The sequence below is a fragment of the Chelon labrosus genome (genome assembly GCF_963514085.1).
Source record: "Chelon labrosus genome assembly, chromosome: 11".
NCBI lineage: Eukaryota > Metazoa > Chordata > Actinopteri > Mugiliformes > Mugilidae > Chelon > Chelon labrosus.
In genome coordinates, this window is record NC_140344.1 from 12,950,428 (window position 1) to 12,965,873 (window position 15,446).

General features: G+C 44.4%; 2 protein-coding genes across 2 annotated transcripts; both read left to right on the forward strand.

Annotated features, from left to right (window-relative positions):
- Positions 1 to 543: 543 nt before the first annotated feature.
- Positions 544 to 11,604, forward strand: myo5c (myosin VC). The gene is made up of 40 exons (XM_084555571.1): positions 544 to 806; positions 1,257 to 1,367; positions 1,466 to 1,637; positions 1,739 to 1,883; positions 1,952 to 2,108; positions 2,194 to 2,337; positions 2,428 to 2,509; positions 2,625 to 2,732; positions 2,809 to 2,915; positions 2,999 to 3,264; positions 3,351 to 3,432; positions 3,531 to 3,671; positions 3,774 to 3,896; positions 4,014 to 4,097; positions 4,202 to 4,333; positions 4,459 to 4,556; positions 4,640 to 4,726; positions 4,812 to 4,923; positions 5,012 to 5,223; positions 5,326 to 5,491; positions 5,587 to 5,733; positions 5,809 to 5,973; positions 6,070 to 6,163; positions 6,245 to 6,308; positions 6,387 to 6,661; positions 6,744 to 6,807; positions 6,887 to 6,967; positions 7,644 to 7,824; positions 7,922 to 8,015; positions 8,102 to 8,165; positions 8,250 to 8,418; positions 8,504 to 8,588; positions 8,679 to 8,777; positions 8,862 to 9,016; positions 9,726 to 9,815; positions 9,937 to 10,087; positions 10,173 to 10,458; positions 10,532 to 10,706; positions 10,791 to 10,871; positions 10,992 to 11,604. Exons 1-40 carry the CDS (start codon positions 780 to 782, stop codon positions 11,142 to 11,144), a joined length of 5,229 nt encoding a protein of 1,742 aa, XP_084411697.1. The 5' UTR covers positions 544 to 779; the 3' UTR covers positions 11,145 to 11,604.
- Positions 11,605 to 12,924: 1,320 nt separating this feature from the next.
- Positions 12,925 to 15,443, forward strand: gnb5a (guanine nucleotide binding protein (G protein), beta 5a). Its single transcript, XM_084556039.1, has 9 exons — positions 12,925 to 13,039; positions 13,154 to 13,195; positions 13,672 to 13,748; positions 13,848 to 13,980; positions 14,296 to 14,439; positions 14,521 to 14,612; positions 14,894 to 14,942; positions 15,064 to 15,160; positions 15,264 to 15,443. The coding sequence occupies exons 1-9, from the start codon at positions 12,947 to 12,949 to the stop codon at positions 15,434 to 15,436; spliced, it is 900 nt and encodes a 299-aa protein (XP_084412165.1). The 5' UTR covers positions 12,925 to 12,946; the 3' UTR covers positions 15,437 to 15,443.
- The last annotated feature ends 3 nt before the right edge of the window (positions 15,444 to 15,446 follow it).

Below are 15,446 nucleotides of genomic sequence, written 5' to 3' on the forward strand. Positions count from 1 at the left end.
AGTTTTGCAAGCTTTAGCACTGATACTGTGGGTTTGCTTGTCATTTTTTTTGGTATAAAGCAGTGACTAAAGCGTGGTGAGGTGGCTCGTATCCGGCTTCCTTTTGTCAAGAATCCTTGACTAACGTGCACACCCACGGCGTCGAGCCGCTGTCACAAGACGGGAGGGCGGAGTTTCCCAGTCAAAGTCCGCAGCAGGTGAGTGGTGAGTGAGCGACAAGTCAACCAGGAAGAGACGAGACCAACCTGGACTACGACTGACGGGACTTTCACAATAAATACTTTCTCTTAGCATATTTTTGGTGTGTTCCTTTTTTTTAGGGCCTTGTTGACTTGATTAACCAGTTTTACCAATGTGACTGACCCGGTACACCAGTTAACCAAGTAGTGTGTTTACATAGGCCTGCAGAGCTGGAAGTATCCAGATGAAGCATGGACTAGACATCGAAATTATACGTTATATTCCGTTTCATTTTATATTTAATGGACAGTAAAAGATCATACAATAAAATATATTTAAAAAAAAATGAACTATAATGTGTAATGAGAAATTATCAATTAATTAAACATTGGTCAAACACACAAATGAACACACACGTACCCTATTATTTTGAAGGTCCTGGCCGGAAGCGTCATGTGCTTGTATGTAGCTTGACGGATTGTTCGGACATACTTGTAAGGGGCTGGGAGGAATTTCGTTGGCAACCTGGTTGGTAAAGTGATAGACTAGGTGATAAACAAACATCCAGAGGAAAAAAGTTTCAGCTGCAATGAATAAATATGGCTTTACTGGAACTGTACACCGAGGTAAGTGAAAAGTTCACCTTTTAAATTACAGTGAAGGAGACATTTACATACAGTTTCTAGTACCAGACTGAGACATATGGAAACTTTTGTCAGTGCGCTGGGAGAGTTGTATTGAATGATAAGGCTGTATCCATGAGAAGTCTCTCATCGTCACCTTTTAAATGACTTTACGTCTTACATTAGGTTTAATGCAGAATTTATAACTAGCTGATGGAAGGACATTTAGTAGTTTTAAGCATTTAACAAGCCCAATATCAGTCATGACATAAACATATAAAGAGAGGCCATAGAAATGTGCAAGAGAGGAGTAGACAACATAAAGAAACATACTGGATCTTTAATTTAAAAGGCCTGTTTGAGTCCAGGCCTGAATAATAACTGTACCGTGGCATATTTGGTTATAGCTTTTGCAAAATACTTATCTGTCTCATTTGAAATCCTCGTCCTTAGTACAACAGAGTGTGGATACCAGATGAAGAGCATGTGTGGAAATCAGCTGAGATCAAGAGAGACTTCCACTCTGGAGATAGTGTTCTCGTACTGCTTCTTGAAGATGGAACTGTAAGTCTTGTGTGACTAATATGTGTAAACATGGTGGATTTATAATGGTGAGAACCACCAGCTGATCTGACTCTCTTACGTAACCTGTCGCTGCACAGGAGCACTGCTACTCTATTGACCCAGGTAAACCTCAACTCCCTCCCCTCCGTAACCCGGACATCTTGGTGGGGGAGAACGACCTCACAGCTCTCAGCTACCTGCACGAACCTGCAGTCCTGCACAATCTCAAAGTGCGATTTGTGGAGTCCAGAATCATCTACACCTACTGCGGTACAGTTTTAGGAAGCCTTTCATCGTTAAACTATAAAGTGCTGAGGTGTCAGCAGTTTGTTGTTCTTTGAGCTCAGCCTGTGCTGTTTCCTCATTTGCAGGTATTATTCTGGTGGCTGTAAATCCCTATAAACAGCTTCCTATCTATGGAGACGCTATCATTCATGCCTACTCAGGCCAGAACATGGGAGACATGGACCCTCATATATTTGCAGTGGCAGAGGAGGCTTACAAGCAGATGGCCAGGTAAATAAAACCTCACAGTTAATATATATCACCGTTACAGCAGTGTTACATTCCCTTCTGTTCCTCAGAAACCACAAGAACCAGTCCATCATCGTCAGCGGTGAATCAGGAGCCGGTAAAACTGTGTCTGCCCGATACGCCATGAGATACTTTGCCGTTGTGAGCAAGTCTGGAAGCAAGACTCGAGTTGAAGACAAAGTCCTGGCATCCAATCCAATAACCGAGGTACGGCGTGGCAACACATAGCTGCAGCACGGTCACATTCGTGCACACAAAAAGAAAAGTCACATAAGGCTCGTTTTTCTCTCAGGCGATAGGAAACGCAAAGACCACCAGGAATGACAACAGCAGCCGGTTCGGCAAATACACTGAGATCAGCTTTGATAGGAGGTACCGGATCATCGGAGCAAACATGAGAACATACCTGCTGGAGAAGTCCAGAGTGGTTTTTCAGGTAGCGCATGAGATGAGGAGTCTTTTTTATTCTTATGATTATTTTGAATATATTTGAGCTATAATAATGTTTCTTCTGTTTTATTTTCAGGCAGACAACGAACGTAATTATCACATATTCTACCAGATGTGTTCCTGTGCACACTTGCCAGAGTTCAAGAACCTAAGACTGTGTGAGTGTTTGTGCTGAGGCTTTATTCTGGAGGTTTGACACAGAGCTGCCACTGTTCTATTTAATCTAGTTTACTATTGATTACATACTTATAGTGGATTAATCTTCATCTGCAGTGAGTGCAGATGAGTTCAGGTACACCTGCATGGGCGGTGATATAACTATCGAGGGTATAGATGACCAGAAGGACATGGAAGAGACTCGACGGACCTTCTCGCTGCTTGGTAAAGCACCTCAGCTGATAGACTGCGACTTGCTTTTAGTGTTTATGTTAGCTTCACCTTCTTTTCTCTTCTCCAGGATTGAATGAGGACTTTCAGTCAGATGTGTTTAAAGTTCTCGCAGCCATTCTGCATCTGGGGAATGTGGAGATCAAACCCATAGGAGATGACAAATCATCAGTTCCTGTGATTAAGTTTTTAAGTTTTGCAGCAGATCAGTTAATTCATGAGCCGACTCAAGTAGAAAACTTGACTTGCGTATCTTTCAGCACGACGATCCACACCTGGCCGCCTTCTGTGACTTGCTGGGTGTGAGCGCACAGGGGCTGGTGCGCTGGCTCTGCCATCGGAGGATCGTTCTGGTGACTGAGACGGTCGTGAAGCCGGTGCCCAAGGAGCGGGCGGTAAATGCCAGAGACGCCCTGGCTAAGCAGATCTATGCTCATCTGTTCGACTGCATCATCAACAGGATAAACACGGCGCTGCAGGTTCCGGGAAAGCAACACGCTTTCATAGGCGTTCTGGACATTTACGGGTAATGAAAAATGCACAGATTCTGATCTCGAATGCAGTTTTCCTTTGGCGCCGCTTTGACGTGTATGTGCTGCTTGTCGTCCTCAGCTTTGAAACATTTGACATCAACAGCTTCGAACAGTTTTGTATCAACTACGCAAATGAAAAGCTCCAGCAGCAGTTTAACCTGGTATGCAACAACGCCATCAGTCGCAGTCATCGCCAAATACCGGAACGCGCCTCTTAATCAACCCTAAGCTCTTATCTCGCCGTGTCTGTTGCTTTCAGCACGTGTTCAAGCTGGAGCAGGAAGAGTATATGAAAGAGGACATCCCATGGACGCTGATAGATTTCTATGACAACCAGCCAGTCATTGATCTGATCGAGGCAAAGATGGGCATCCTGGACCTGCTCGATGAAGAGTGTTTTGTACGATTTGACGGAAATTCCCAGTTACATGTTTTTATTTTAGCTCAGCTGTGCTTTGCGGTCGCTTTATGATTACATACAGTTTGTGTCCTGGCTTCACAGTTCCCTCAAGGCACTGACCAGAGCTGGCTGCAAAAGCTGTACAACTACCTCGATGCCAATCCTCTGTTTGAGAAGCCCAGGTTATCAAATGAGGCATTTGTGATACAGCACTTTGCGGACAAGGTGGAGTCTAATCGCCCAGTGTCTCCATAATCACTAGCATTAAAATTACGCATGCCATTTGGATCTCTTGAAGGTTTTTTTTGCTTTTTAAACTGTACCATTATGTTTTCTCAATAGGTGGAATATCAGTGCAGAGGTTTCCTGGAGAAGAACCGAGATGCTCTCTATGATGAGCTGCTGGACACGTTGAGAGACAGTAAGGTAGTCAAAGGCCCTGTTTTCTGCTGGTTTTCACGAAGGTTCCCGCTGTTCCACGCAGCGTTTTCTCCTCATCTTGTTTTGTTTCTCCTCGCAACTGTTATCAGTTCCTGTTTCTGGCCAACTTTTTCCAAGAGGAGGAGCAAAACGCTGTGAACACTAGGGGTGTCAAAGTGAGGCCCGCCAGGCCCGCAGTGAAAGCAGCCAATAAACAGCTGAGAACGTCTGTGGGAGATAAGGTGAAAATGTTTGCTCTGTCGCTGCACATTCGAGTCGCATTCTCGCTGAAGTGTCCAATATTTATCAGCGCGTGTTTCTCACGAACAGCTCCTCCTTTCTCGTGAACTTTGTGGTTGTTTTCTAGTTTCGCAGCTCCCTCTCTTTACTGATGGAAACACTGAACGCCACCACTCCTCACTATGTGCGCTGCATTAAGCCTAATGATGAAAAGCTCCCATTTGAGTGAGTACGAATCGACCGTGGGTTGAAGTGATTCACTCTGTGTTCACAAACGCATTTCCACATGTTTGTGTTTGTGTTTTAAGATATGACTCCAGGAGGGTGGTGCAGCAGCTCCGAGCCTGTGGTGTCCTTGAAACGATTCGTATCAGTGCACAGAGCTATCCGTCCAGGTGACTTTTATTTATTCATTTGCCCAAATTAAAATCTTCCCATCTCCACATTTTGTTTACGGGCTCATGAGTTTTTTATTTGCAGGTGGACATACATTGAGTTCTACAGCCGATACAGCATCCTTATGTCACATCTGGAGGCAGACCTCAGTGACAAAAAGCAAACCTGCAAGAACGTGCTGCAGAGGTTGATTCAGGTTAGTTAGAATCTTGTGGCATCTAACACGAGCATTGTTGTGCGCTGTGTTCTTGTACGTCACTTTGTACTCCTGGCTCGATCTGCAGGACCCCAACCAGTACAAGTTTGGTCGGACGAAGATCTTCTTCCGCGCCGGTCAGGTAGCTTATCTGGAGAAGCTGCGTCTGGACCGACTTCGCGGAGCCTGTGTGACCATCCAGAAACATGTCCGTGGATGGAGCCGGAGGAGGAAGTACCTGACCATGAGAAAGGCAGCCATCATCCTCCAGCAGTACATCCGTGGAAAGAAGACAGTCCGGTTAGAGACGTTCATTCACAGCACGTGTTCAGTGTCCCGCATTATCTGCTGGAACAGTTTTTTCAAATGAACACCTCCTTGGTTTGTTTTGTAAACCCACAGTAAAGCAGTGAGTGCGGCAATGCTGAAACGGGGCTGGGCAGCAGTGGTGATCCAGAGACACTGGAGAGGATACCGTGTGAGACAGGTCTACCGTTTGGTCCATCTGGCCTCCGTCACCATCCAGGCCTTCACACGAGGTTGGATAGCTCGTAAACGGTACAAGAAGGTCTGTAATGAAAACTTCATTAAGTCGTCATTTGTATATTTTAATTTATTATAACATGATGTTTTGTGACCTGTAATGTCTTTGGGTCCTCACAGATGATAGAAGAGCACAAAGCACTGGTTATTCAGAAGTACGCCCGAGCATGGCTGGCACGGCGGCGTTTTCAAACCATGCGCCGACTGGTGCTCAATGTCCAGCTCTCCTTCAGGGTGCAGAAGCTCAGAAAGAAGATCGAAGAGCAGGTAACGACGCCTCCTCAGTTATTTTACCTTAGGACTTTATGTAGAGGACACAACCGAACACCTGTCTCCTGACAGAACAAGGAGAACCGTGGACTGATGGAGAGACTGACGAGCCTGGCCAGCTCCCACTCTCAAACGGTGGACAGACTTCAGGCGCTGGAGGCACAGCTGCAGAAGTCAACCAACCAGAAGGCATCTTTGGAGGCAAGAGAGAAGAAAGTGAAAGAAGATGCTGGTCTGGTCAGTCTCAAAGTCAATGTCTAAACCTTCATTTGTGCCTTTGCAGCGTTTTTTGTTTGCAAGTCAGTTTGAACTTGAGTTTTATTCTCACTCTAGACAATTGTGCAGCTTCAAAAGCAGATACAGGCACTAAACTCTGAAAAGCAGAACTTGGAGAAAACATTTGAAGCTTCCACCAAAGAGGCCAAAGGTAATAAAAGTCAAGGTTCTTAAGTAATATTAAAACGTGGTCATATGTTCCACATTTGTGACCAGCCATAAACTCTTACAGAGAGCTTTGATCAAGTAAAAAGGAATCTCCAAGAAGAGAAAGAGGACGAAGTGAGACTTAGAAAGTAAGTCATCCAAATCTGCATCAGTCTACATCACGTTGCGGAGTTTTTTCTGACAGTTGGCGGCTTCTTTCTTGACAGAATCGCGGAGAACAACATTGAGATCCAGAGACAGGACCACGAGAAAGAGGTGGAAGATCTGAAAGAGGAGATAAAGAGGCTGAAAGAGGAGAGAGCCGGCCTGCAGAGGAAGCTGGAGGAGGGGGTGCAGGTGACCTCTGACCTTCAGGAACAGGTCATCCAGCTCACCAAGCACGTCAAGGTCATTCCCGAGCTGCGCAGGGATCTGAACAACCTGCAAAACCAGAGGAACAGCTCGGACCGAAAGATGAGGCAGCAGTCGGAACAAGCAAAATGTACAGAGATTTACTTTTACACTGTCAGTGATGAAAATATCCCCCTGAGGTTCAGTGATGATGGCTGAATATTTCTCTGCAGCTAAAATGGAGGAGATCGCAAGACAACTTCTGGGTGGTGTCGTTGAGGAAGAGGTTCTTTTGGGGTAATCCAGCAAATTTGAGTGCTTCCTTTACTTGCTCGATGTCTTTTTGACAATTAATCTCACACATGTTTCTCTGAAGGCTAACTCCACATGACCCTGAGAAGATTTATGAGATGGACGATTTTCTGGAAGCCTTCGAAGGCCTGCAGAAAGCCACCAGGTCTGCATTTCTTCTGTCACTCAAAATCAGCAGTTTCTAATTTTTTTTGCCATGCACTTGGACTTGGATAGTTCGGCTTCCTCTTTGTGGGAGTGGTGTTGTGTGACTTACCTACAGTAGATGAGGGTGTGAATGCCACCAGTCTGGGGAACCAGAGAGGAGCACTGGCTCAGAAGCTAAGCAATGATCTGCAAAATGCACATCAGGCGGCGCCTAAAAGAAAACTCGTTCAAAAAAGATCAACACCCCTTAAAGTGCATGCTATATTTAGAATATTAACACTGCTTTAGTCATCGGAAAGCCTTTCCATCAGCGAACTGAAGACGTTATATTGCTGACTTCATCAAGGTAGTGGCGTCTGTGTTCTGTGAGTTTGCTCTGTGACAAAAGGTTTTTTGTGCTGGCTTCAGTTCCCCGATGAAAAAGGCCGTCAGATGGCGAGGTGAAGTAATGGTGGTAACACTCTAAATATAGCAACACGCTTCAGCTGATATTGATTGTTTTATGTGGCTAAAATGCATTTTGCTGCGGGCCCCGTCCTCTGCAGTTCATTGCTCGGCCTCTGCGCAGTTACTCCACCACATGCCGACCATCATCTACTGGAGGTAATCCGCCGACTGTGAATAAGTGCCTCATAGGAAATCAAAGCATCGGTTTGGCCGTGGTTTGTTTGCAGGATTCTGGAAAACCACCAGAGGGAGCAGAAGGAAAGCTACGAGACTCAAGTGGAGGGCTTGAAACTGAAAATGGACCACCTTCAAAATGAGAACAGCAAGCTGCAAAACCTTTTCCAGGAGAAAACTAACGTCAATGAAAATATTCGCCAGGAGGTGTCCAGGCTCAGCAGTGAGAACTCGGTATGTTGTTGCGTTATTTATTCCATGTTTCGTTGTTGGGGTCGAAGAGGTGCAGAACATACTGTAGCCGTGATCTGTGCGTCAATGTGATCCACAGGTCATACCGGAGCTGAAACTGCAGATTTCAGAGCTGCAGAGGCAAAAGCAAGAGCTCGAAGGCCTTGTAGAAGATAAAGACAGAGAATTAGAAGGTAGATCTGAGTTTGGTTTGACAAACAATTTAATAATGAAGTTGTTTTGGAGATGTTATACTTCTTTTGTTCATGTCATTCAAAAGAAAAAGACAAGGAGATCACTAACACCCTTCACAAGAGGATTACAGAAGAGAGCTTGCAACGCAGGTAAATTACTCCACCATGGTAGAGCGTGTTCCTCAATAAATGGAGCGATGGTCGTGTCTCATCCTGATATTTGGTGTTTTTTAGGCACTTTGAGGAGAAAGCTATGGAGCTGGAGGAGACAAACTGCGACCTTCAGGACAGAGTGGAGGAACTGGAAGAGGAGCTTGATCACTTGAAGAGACTGCAGCTGATGGAGAGCGAGGTCAAGAGGAAACTGAGGGAGGAGACGTCTCGGTTAATGGGCGAGAACATGGTGAGTGTGCATATCAAAGGAGGAGGGTGTCGGCGTACCGATGCACGTGTGTGTGTGTGAAAAGACGATTCTACTTTCATTTCAGGACTTTGAAGAGCTGCTTGACCAGAAGGACAGACTCATAAAGAAACTCAAGACTCAAATAAAAAGTATTGAGAAGTCAGCGAGAGGTAGCGTTGCAGCCTTTATCCACAGTACACTAGAAACATCGAATAAACATAATTTCACCATGATCATCACTTTTATTGTTTCTCATACAGCGAAGCATACACCTGCATCTGCCATTCCCAAAGATTACCTTGGCATGTTGGAGTATAAAAGAGAGGACGAGCCCAGGCTCATTCAAAACATCATTCTGGGTATTCTTCCCTGGACTATTTCCATTAATTATGAGTTTATCTGCCTTTCTCCCGGTGCCCATTAACTCTCTGTGTCGCCCTCAGATCTGAGGCCCAAAGGAGTGGTGGTGAGCATGATCCCCAACCTGCCGGCTTTCATCCTCTTCATGTCCGTCCGCCACGCTGACTACCTGAACGACGAAGCCAAACTCAAGTCTCTCATGAATGCGATCGTTGGTGCTGTCAAAAAGGTCATCATGGTGAGCTCTCTGTTAGCCTTTATCTCTAATATAGATGTTTTTAATGAAGAGTTAATATAGTAAAAATGTATTATTAAAGGCTGCATCGATCCGGCATAACATTATGACCACCTTCCTAATATTGTGTAGGTCTCCCTTGTGCCTCCAAAACAGTTGTGACTCATCAGAGAACGGACATGGTCCTTCTGAGGGTGTCCTGTGGTGTCTGGTAACAGAATGCTGTTAGTGGGGGGCCTTTGGGTCCCATGTGTTGAGGGGAGGGGCCTCTGTGGATCATCCCACAGATACTTGATCAGTTTGGGATCTAGTGAATTTGGAGGCCAGGTCAACACCTTGTGCTGTTCTTCATGTTTTTTTGAGTTGTTCATAAAACAATTTTGTGTGTGTGCCTGTATCACGCTGCATCCTGCTGGGGATGGCTGCTGCCATCAAGGAGTGTCATTACTATGGGGTGGGGGTGCCTGGTCTGGTGTAAGTGGGTGGTACATGTCTATGTAACATCCACATGAACGTTAGATCCAAACGTTTCCCAGCAGAACATTGTATTGTCACGAGATGGCCAATGTTATTTCCTTCTCCTGTCGGTGGTTGTAATGTTGTGGCTGATCGGTGTATGTCGTAGATATGTTGGTACTGGACGACAGCTTAGTTGTTTGACTTTGAGAAATTGTTGATGTGAGAATGCAGCTGACACTTTTCTATTTTCTAGAGTCACCTCAAAGACTTTGAGCTGTTGTCCTTCTGGCTCTCCAACACCTACCAGCTGCTCAACTGTCTGAAGCAGTACAGCGGGGAGGAGGTATGAATCTACCTGTGCTCACACCATCATGGTGTTGTCTGTCAGTAGTATATATTATGTTACATTATAGTGGAAGGCATAGCTTGACATTCCCTTTCCTTTTGCATCCCGTCCACAAAAGGAGTTCCTGAAACAAAGTACTCCTCGGCAGAAAAAGAACTGCCTGCAGAACTTCGATTTGTCCGAACACAGACAGATTCTCAGTGATCTGGCCATACACATCTATCATCAGTTTATCACCATCATGGAGAAGTCTCTCGCTCCTGCTATTGGTAAAACTTCCTCATTACCACGTTTCTAGATTTCAGCTAGCTTTTATGTACGGCCTAAAACTTGCTTCTATATCTCCTCTAACAGTCCCGGGTATGTTGGAGCACGAGAGTCTGCAGGGGATTTCTAGCATGAAGCCGACGGGCTTCAGGAAGCGTTCCAACAGCGTCTACGATGACTCGGAGACCTACACCATCTCCTCCATCCTGCAGCAGCTCACTAGCTTCCACTCCACCATGAGCCACCACGGCATGGACCAGGGCCTCATCAAACAAGCTATCAAACAGCTGTTCTTCCTAGTAGGCGCCACCACACTCAACAACATGATGCTCCGCAAGGACATGTGCTCCTGCAGGAAGGGGATGCAGATCAGGTCCGTGTTTGTCTTTGTGACATGTTAATAACAGACAGAGAAGTTGGGATTTACCGCTGCTCCGTTCTTTTAGGTGCAACATCAGTTATCTAGAAGAGTGGCTGAAAGAGAAGGAACTTCAAAACTCTCATGCCATTGACACTCTGAAGCCGCTGTCTCAGGCCGCCTGGCTGCTGCAAGTCAACAAGTCGACTGACGAGGACGCCAAAGAGATCACTGAGAAATGCACTGAGCTCAGCCCTGTTCAGGTACTTGGTAAAATGCTTTCTGATGTTAGAAACTTTAGCTTTCATGTTAAAAATGAAACTCAAAATCCAACTTTAAATTTGCAGATTGTCAAGATTTTGAATTCATACACCCCCATTGACGATTTCGAGAAAAGGGTGACGTCATCATTTGTCCGCAAAGTTCAGGTGAGCTCCTCTGGTAGTGTTCAGATTTTAAGTTAAGGATCCTGATTTAAGAATACATGAAGTGTTTGGTTGTGAAATAGCTGCACTTGACTAAACATGGCAATCTGCTCCTCATTGCAGTCGTTGCTACAGGATCATGAAGGGTCCGCACAGCTGATGCTGGACACGGATTATCGTTTCCAGGTCATGTTTCCTTTCTCCCCGTCCTCACAGGCTCTGGAGCTGCTGCAGGTCCCAAACAGCCTTCACCTGGACTTCCTAACCAGGATCTGACAAAGCCGACCTCTGACCTTTCACACTTCAGTGGCCTACGGCCGCGTCAGATTGTGTACAGACATCTGTAAACACTTTAAATAAAAAATGTACAGCACATATTTAAAATTTTGATGAAACACAGAATGAGAAAAAAAAAAATCATGACATTTTATTCTTTTAAACATGCCTGGTAATTTTATTATAATTGCACTGATACGTCAATAAACAAATTTCCCTCAAATAATCTGTAGATATTTTCATAAGCTGTTGTCATTCTTCAGTCGGAACCGCCGACCAATCACAGGTTTTAGCTTCTCTCATAAAAACATTTGTTGCTTTTGTCTGTTTTACATAAACTAAATTTAACTGCATTTGTGACCGCTGGTCAGACTAAACAAGACGTTTTAGGACAACACCTCTCAGAAATGGACTGTTGTTGTCAATAAAAAACAAAAACAGATTAATTGACTTTTAGTTGTGTGCTTCATTTTATCTATAAATGTTAAAATCCATCTGCTGCTTCACAGCTAGAAATGAAGTTCTGATGGTGGAAAAAAATGCTTATTTTTATTTTATTTTATTAGATTAAAAAAAAGATTTAAGCACAGTGAGTTTAAAATACTGAAATGTGAGTCAATCAGATGTTTGTCATGTACATTTCTTTAACCACACAATGCATCTTTATTTACTTTGCAATAAAATGCAAAACCCCCAGAAGAACTGCAGATGACATGACTCTTGGCACAGTTGAAATGTAAAAATGAAAATGTACAGTCATAGTTAAGTCAGTAAAACATGTCAGCTTAATTTTTTTTCCTGTTGGCTAAATATAAAAACGCATTTGTTCATATTTATAAATGTCAGCATGCTCTGTCTTTCGGCTGCATGTTTTCATTATAGACAAACAACATCGTGCGTGTTTTTTCCCCCCGTGCACGGTGAAAACGCATTATTTATCTGGTGAGCAGTGATCGGGTGCAGCTGAGGATGCATCCTGTGCGCAGCATCTCCGGGATGCAGGATCCTCCTCCTCCTCCTCCTCCTCCTCCTCTGGAAACTGGAGGAGCATCTTCTCCCTCTGACGTCATGACAGCAGCATCAGCTGTTAGCTCCGCTTTAAGCCTTTTCGCCGCCGATCGCTTCCTGCACAAAGGAAATATATGAGATCCCCTCTAATCCCTGAAATGGCGACACAGGAGGTACAGTTGAACGAGACTCTGGCTCATCTCAAAACGGAGTCGGAGACGCTGAAGTCGAAGCTGGAGGAGGAAAGAGCGAAGCTGCACGATGTCGAGCGTGAGTGCTGAAAATGGAGGGGCCTTGATTCACTCCTGCGTTTACACCGAGACGGGACGAATTATCAGCAAATGTCTCAGCCGAGCCTAATGCCTCTCCGCCAGATGTTAAATGTTGTCAGATGGGTGTTTGTCGGGGCAGATTATCGGTCTGATTTGGTTTGGTGATACCGATTTGACAGGAGGCACGAGCAGGTTGTTTGTTTGCGTCCCCATTTTATCGCCCAGTTCTTCCATCCTAACATGTTCTATGTAATGGTTTAGTCCGGTCATGTCTCGTGAAAATGATGAGAGGGGGATGCAAAATAAAAACATGATGCGGTTCTCTGTACGGGAATATGACAGATTAAACAAATATGTGTTCAGTGTATTACTCCATTTAGTGTGGGCTGCTGTTGATTAATCCTTAATGCTGTCAGGAATATTAATAGCTATAGAGGCTTTAATGTTATGTACATATTGTGTGTGTGTTTGTGTGCAGTACATCAGGTGGCAGAGAAGGTGGAAGGGCTGGGTCAGTTTGTCATGAAGACACGGAGAACCCTGAAGGGACACGGGAACAAAGTTCTGTGCATGGACTGGTGTAAGGACAAGAGGAGAATCGTCAGCTCGTCCCAGGTCACAAACTTCATGATCCTGTATTTCTTTTTAACTTGCAGTCGACTGCAAAACTGTTTCGATAAACGTTGTCTCTTTTTCTGTTTTGTACAAATTTCTAATGTCTTGATGCAGGATGGGAAGGTGATTGTGTGGGACGCTTTCACTACCAACAAGGTAATAACTGTATTTCCAAATAAAGGCCTTTGAAGCTACTTTAGTAAGGTGTAGAGATTGTTCGGGATATTTTATAAATGTTATCAGTTCGTACCTCTTTTAGGCTGGTTTCAAACCAGTGTTTCAGATCTGAGAGTTTCACTTTCCCCCCAAATTACAAATACTAGTAGGCGGTGAATCCATCATATGCTATCATTGCAAAAGATGAGGCTTTATCGATCCCCTGGGTGAAAATTTGGTGCTGCCTCATCTTTTTAATGAAGGATGAAAGGCTGCGAACAAACATTAGAAACATTAGAGTTGAGCTGACCACAGAATGACTGAAAATGTCTTTTAAAAGTTTTTGGACAGAGTCTGAAACCTCTAATATCTATCGCCCTGAAGCTTGCCGTTCTGCTCTAATTATTCCTAATGAATAATGAATTCTCGCCGTCCCGGTGTGCCCTCACGCGGCTTTATTTTTTGATGTTTATTAGGAGCACGCTGTGACAATGCCTTGCACCTGGGTGATGGCCTGCGCCTACGCCCCCTCCGGCTGTGCCGTAGCTTGTGGGTGAGTGCGTCACTATTATCCAAATCAGATGGGTTGTTTTTTTTATTTTTTTTTTATTGCCTCTGTATTTTGGAGAACTTTGTCCAATTTCTGTCACAGGGGCCTGGACAATAAATGCTCAGTGTATCCTCTGTCCCTGGACAAGAACGAGAACTTGGCTGCGAAGAAGAAGTCGGTGGCGATGCACACAAACTATCTGTCTGCCTGCAGCTTCACCAACTCAGATATGCAGGTGAGAATATCCGCCATGCAGAAAAAAGAGCGGACGCAGAGTAACAAAACTAACCGAATAAAATGGAAATATTAGTCGTGTGTTTGCCTTTTCCCTTACGTTTTAGTACTTTACAAACACAGCTGCTTTCCTATTCTCTGTTATTAATCATAAATCATAAATCATAAATCACTGCCTCCCATATTCCAGTGAAAAGAGCTTTGTTAATAATTCACAGCAGCCCCTGGTTTGATGTCACATAATTATCCACAATCCATTTATAGCCACATGTTATAGCCTATATCTTTTACTTCTCCCTCAACCAATCTGTTAAAGATCCTGACGTCCAGCGGGGATGGAACATGTGCGTTATGGGATGTCGAGAGTGGGCAACTTCTGCAGAGTTTCCATGGACACGCAGCGGATGTGCTCTGTCTGGACCTGGCCCCGTCCGAGACTGGGAACACCTTCGTTTCGGGGGTGAGGACACTTTCTGCGCAGCTTTCATTGCAGTTTCTTTAAAGCGTTCGAACGCTGAATCTTGTTTTGTTGTTGTGACAGGGCTGTGACAAAAAGGCCAACGTGTGGGACATGCGTTCAGGGCAGTGTATTCAATCCTTTGAAACTCATGAATCAGACATAAATAGTGTGCGGTAAGTGTCTGTCACTTCATCTTTTACATCTGAAGTGTAAACGAGAATATTTTTTATTATCATTTCAGGAAAAAAATCAGATATGTAAAGTCCCCATATGCTGACAACATTTTTCAAATTTTTGCTTTTGCAAACAAAAAATGAAACAATCCTGATTCAAAACCAGTGTAGTCTATTTCCGCCTGCTGGTTCACGGTATGTTTTGCGATGCCACCGCTGAGAGTCGCTAAATCTCAGACATGTTCAGACGGTGCTGACTGTGCCTGTCTGTCTTTAAATAGATACTATCCCAGTGGAGATGCTTTTGCTTCTGGCTCAGATGATGCTACAGTAAGTACACGGATTTTAAATCTTGATTTCATCTTAAACAGCCATATGCCAGCAACATGTGCTGTTAGAAGTGTATCTGAATCATTTAAGTGAATCTTAAAAGCACTCTTCTTTGTTACAGTGCCGTCTGTATGACTTGAGGGCAGACAGAGAAGTGGCTATTTACTCCAAAGAGAGCATCATCTTTGGGGTCTCCAGTGTTGATTTCTCCCTCAGTGGTAAGATTAAACAGAAAGTAATTGAAATTCTCCTGAGTTTAAAGATATTTATTTTAATTCCCGATAAAAACATATCTGTGTGTGTGTTTTTTTTCCTTCCTAGGCCGACTATTGTTTGGTGGCTACAACGACTACACCATAAATGTTTGGGATGTTCTCAAAGGAACGCGAGTCTCGATCCTGTTTGGACACGAGAACCGTGTCAGTACGCTGCGTGTTTCCCCAGATGGGACGGCCTTCTGCTCAGGGTCCTGGGACCACACTCTTCGGGTATGACATATTCGTC

What these genes read in the sequence shown, in the direction of transcription:
- gnb5a (XM_084556039.1), top strand. Translation starts at nt 12,947, where the DNA reads ATGAAGACACGGAGAACCCTGAAGGGACACGGGAACAAAGTTCTGTGC. An exon ending in GAATCGTCAGCTCGTCCCAG is followed by an intron (nt 13,040 to 13,153) that starts GTCACAAACTTC and finishes GTCTTGATGCAG; the next exon opens with GATGGGAAGGTGATTGTGTG. An exon ending in ACGCTTTCACTACCAACAAG is followed by an intron (nt 13,196 to 13,671) that starts GTAATAACTGTA and finishes GATGTTTATTAG; the next exon opens with GAGCACGCTGTGACAATGCC.
- myo5c (XM_084555571.1), top strand. Translation starts at nt 780, where the DNA reads ATGGCTTTACTGGAACTGTACACCGAG. An exon ending in AATCATCTACACCTACTGCG is followed by an intron (nt 1,638 to 1,738) that starts GTACAGTTTTAG and finishes CCTCATTTGCAG; the next exon opens with GTATTATTCTGGTGGCTGTA. An exon ending in GAAAGAAGATCGAAGAGCAG is followed by an intron (nt 5,734 to 5,808) that starts GTAACGACGCCT and finishes GTCTCCTGACAG; the next exon opens with AACAAGGAGAACCGTGGACT.